We start from the raw sequence: 3,910 nt of genomic DNA on the forward strand, positions 1-3,910 counted from the left end.
AGCATGCTTGTGGCTTGTTAGGGGTGGTTTCTATCCCTAGGAAACGGCTTCCGTAGAAATGAAAAGACATGGGTTCCATATTTTTTATTGTTTTATCAATGTTCAAAGTTTTGTTCCAAACGACTGTAGGCTTTTTTGTTGGTATTTTGTGCGGGATCCTTTGTTCTTTTTTAAAGCCCTAAATTGTGGCCGCCATATTAGATCTTCTAGAGGCAATAGAAAGGGCACCCACAAAAACCCCTGATATTTTGAAGGAAAAATATCGTACCGTCAGCAAAAGAGAATGCGTTATATAAATCTGAACACCTCAGCGTTAATGGGTTAAAACGCTAAGATAAAAAAATTCAAATTACAATATTTTGGTAAAAAATAAATATATCCTAATAAATCCATGTAGGTTTGAATGGGAAGGATTAGTACTTTCAAATTCCATATTAGCTTTGCGTTAGACATTTTTCCTTTACAGTACATAACCTCAAAAACAGATATAAAACGCGTTTTTGGACTTTTAGGATAGGATATCTGGAAAACCTGACGTACAGAAGCAATTTTGAGTTCGGATTCGGATTCAGCGCATGAAAATCCTTCGAAAATGTTTGGTCTGATTTTTGACTTTTGACTTTTGTCAAATTTTGTCGGTCTGTGTAATTTTCTCTGTTCAGAAATCATTAAAAACTTAGGCCTATGGACCTTAGTAAATTTTCTAAGAAGCTGTTCAGACCGAATCAGAATAACTGGATATTACCAGAATACTGCGCTCTTAATTATCGAAGTGTAAAGCTGAAAATGGTATTGCAAATACGGAATGGGCCGCTCAGTTTTCAGAGATTGATCTTATTGAATATATTTGGTCAGCTATGAGCCTGATGCTTTAAAAAAGGGTATTTCATTTCAAATTATAAATCTGGTAATTTAAAAGTTAATGAAAAATTAAGTGATACATTCCTAATGTAATAATTCTTAAGATCTCGCTTAAATCCTTAGATGTTTGAAATTGATATTATACTTATAAGGGAATTTAAAAATAAGATTTCAATTATATTTTTGTAAATTATTTTCATTGAAAATGGATCTGTGTTGACCGAAAATGATCTAAATATCCTAAAAAATGTAGGATTACAGTCGGTCGTAATAATGCATGTTATATCTTCATGAAAATCCCTATATAGGTTCGTATAGGATATTATACAGGAACCTATAAAAAATCCTATAATATCCTACATAGGAATCGATATGTTTCACCTATAGGTGCCACCTATAGGAAATTATGTACGATCCTATTTAATTTTGTATATAGGACTCTCTATAGGATCCTATATAGGTTTCTGTACTGGACACTATACAGATGCTTGTTAGTGGCACAATATATGGCACCTACAATTGCGCAGATGTTTGTTTGGTCCGCCAGTGGCACCTGGAGACATACGAGGGTGGTTCTAGTATGATCGAGACAAACGCTGTAGATGGTCGTGGCTTGAGTATGTGATAGCTGGGTCCCTTACGAACAGTGTGGCATAGTTTTCGTCGTTAGCGCATGTTTCACGCGCGTGCTACGACCATGAGTGAACGTCAAGTGCCGACCGCCGTTGCGCAACGTATTGTCATTCCTTTTTTAGTGCGGGAAGGCGTTAAAAGCACGGAAATTTTTTTGCGTTTGCGAAATCAGTTCGGTAGTTAGTACCTGAGTAGGGCTGCCGTGTTTAAATGGGCCAAAGCATTCAATGATGGCCGCGAAACCGTCAAGAATGAGCCGCATGATCGTCGACCGCGAACCAGCATGACACCAGACAACATTCGCCGCGTAGAACAAATGATTTTGGAGGACTGTAGGATAAATGTTCTAAACATTTCGGCTGAAGTGTATTGGCATGAGTATTGGTAGTTTAGAGTCTATCATCCACGAACACCTTTTATCGCTCGAAACGGAGGAGCTTTCTAGCACGAAGTGCGAATCTTCTCCAGGATAACGCGCGCCCTCATACCGCGCGTCTCACGCTCGATACAATATAGGAATTTGGGTGGGAGGTACTGGAACACCCCTCCTACAGTCCAAATTTATCACCCTGCGAGTACTACATGTTTGGACCACTGAAAGAAGCCCTCGGAGGTCAAAGATTCAGCACCGACGACGAGGTGGAGGAGTTCGTGCGCACGTGGCTGTCCGAGTACCCCAAGGAATTCTTCGATAGCGGCATCAAAAAACTTCCTGAAAGGTGGGCAAAATGCGTAGCTTGTGAGGAGAAATACTTAGAAAGACTGTAAATTTTTGTAAATTTTTTCGATAGTAAATAAACGTGTCAGAGTATTTCTCTCGATCATATTTGAACCACCCTCGTACGTACCATTACGTGCTATTAGGTACCATATTAGGTTGGGTCCTATACAGGAACCTATACAGGATACTATGTCATTTCGTATAGGTATATAGGAAACTATATAGGAATCTTCAATTGGATATGTTGTGCACGCGAAGTCAATAACGCTAAATTAAATCAGGAACATGAAACAAGCAGTAAGCAAACACGAAGTGCAAATACCTTTATTCTAAGAGCACTTTGGACTTTAAGAGCTGCATTTTCCTTTTGCTGTTCTTTTTTAAGCCTCTTTAGTTTCCGTTCTTCAGCAATTTTATCATCTCTTTCGTATTTTTCTCGCTGAAATTCCTGTACCCTTAAAAGTAAAAAACAAAATAAAATAATCTTGACATTCAGTACATTCAGTTTCATTGTGGTATTTCTTTTCCAATGCATTGAAATAACCGCGGAAAGAGAGTTTTCGAAGCTGGGCATAGTGTTAACTTATTCATTAGGTTTATGAGGGTCAAATCTTGACCCAAGGAATTTTTTTCCTAATTTCAGAACCTGATCTATATCTCAATTTCAAAATTAAAAAAAAAAACAGATATGAGTGTATAGATGAGAAAATTAAAGAGAAGAAAACCCAGATCAAGCGTAGGTTGATTAATTATCGCAAACAAACAAACAATCTTCTGTGTTAAGGCGATCGGATATTAACGCGTCTATTTGCTCTACTTAAATTTTCTACTTTTGCATAAATTATACAGTTTTAATCATAACGAATGTCTCTAATACAGAACTATGGGTGCGTGTCCGGAGTATGATATAGTGATATCCAGAGGCGGACCGGAAGTTCTTGCTTGTGGAAAATGTGACAATTTACGTGACTTGACCTGTACTAATTTTAGAATCTCAAAAATGTCATTTGAAAGACTTCAAAAAGGACAAGTAACTTATTTTAGAAGTTACGTGCATTATTGCCCACTATTGCCATATATGCGGTAGCGGGTGATAAATCAGGATCAAATCCTAACACCATTTACTGCAAGAATAACGGTAGTACAGATCCCACTCCAACCTTGTCCCCGCCTAGTAAAATTATGTCACTCCCCACCCTGTTCTCGTTGACCTCTTGCGAAAAGTGATTTCCGACGAGCAAAACGCAGGACTTACGCAGTCACATGAGATTTTGGTAAGATTCAACAATTTAGAAACCCGAAAACAAGAATTTAGTGACAAACTTAATTTCACCCTTTTAGAAATGATGAAGTAACTCACTAATACAGCCAGGCGTATCGAGTCACTGCGGAATACAACCTACTGAAAGTAAAAATATGTGTAAAAGTTTCGGGCCAAAAAATATTCGTCATTAAAATGCCTCCCTGAAATTTAAATTAAAACATTAATTTTAATTTTAAATCAATTACCTTCTTTTTAAATTTTAATTAATTTTTTGTATTTGAAGTATACTCTAATTCAAGTTGTAGAAATTCACAATTGTCCAGTAATTTTTTTGTTCAAAACCACCATGTCATGAGCCTATTACGCCCCCAGAAAAGTGAGGGTTCAGAAAGGGCCCTTTACCATACTGTCCAGCTAGCAGCAGTTTATAT

General features: G+C 37.3%; 1 protein-coding gene across 1 annotated transcript in view; it reads right to left on the reverse strand.

Moving 5' to 3' along the window:
- Positions 1-3,910, reverse strand: part of LOC117171222 (cilia- and flagella-associated protein 45-like) — a 90,317-nt gene that overhangs the window by 27,189 nt on the left and 59,218 nt on the right. Inside the window, exon 4 of the mRNA XM_033358326.1 lies at positions 2,538-2,670. Within this exon, the coding sequence (XP_033214217.1) occupies positions 2,538-2,670 (133 nt within the window). The remainder of the gene's footprint in view (positions 1-2,537; positions 2,671-3,910) is intronic.

The sequence above is a fragment of the Belonocnema kinseyi genome, chromosome 1 (genome assembly GCF_010883055.1).
Source record: "Belonocnema kinseyi isolate 2016_QV_RU_SX_M_011 chromosome 1, B_treatae_v1, whole genome shotgun sequence".
NCBI lineage: Eukaryota > Metazoa > Arthropoda > Insecta > Hymenoptera > Cynipidae > Belonocnema > Belonocnema kinseyi.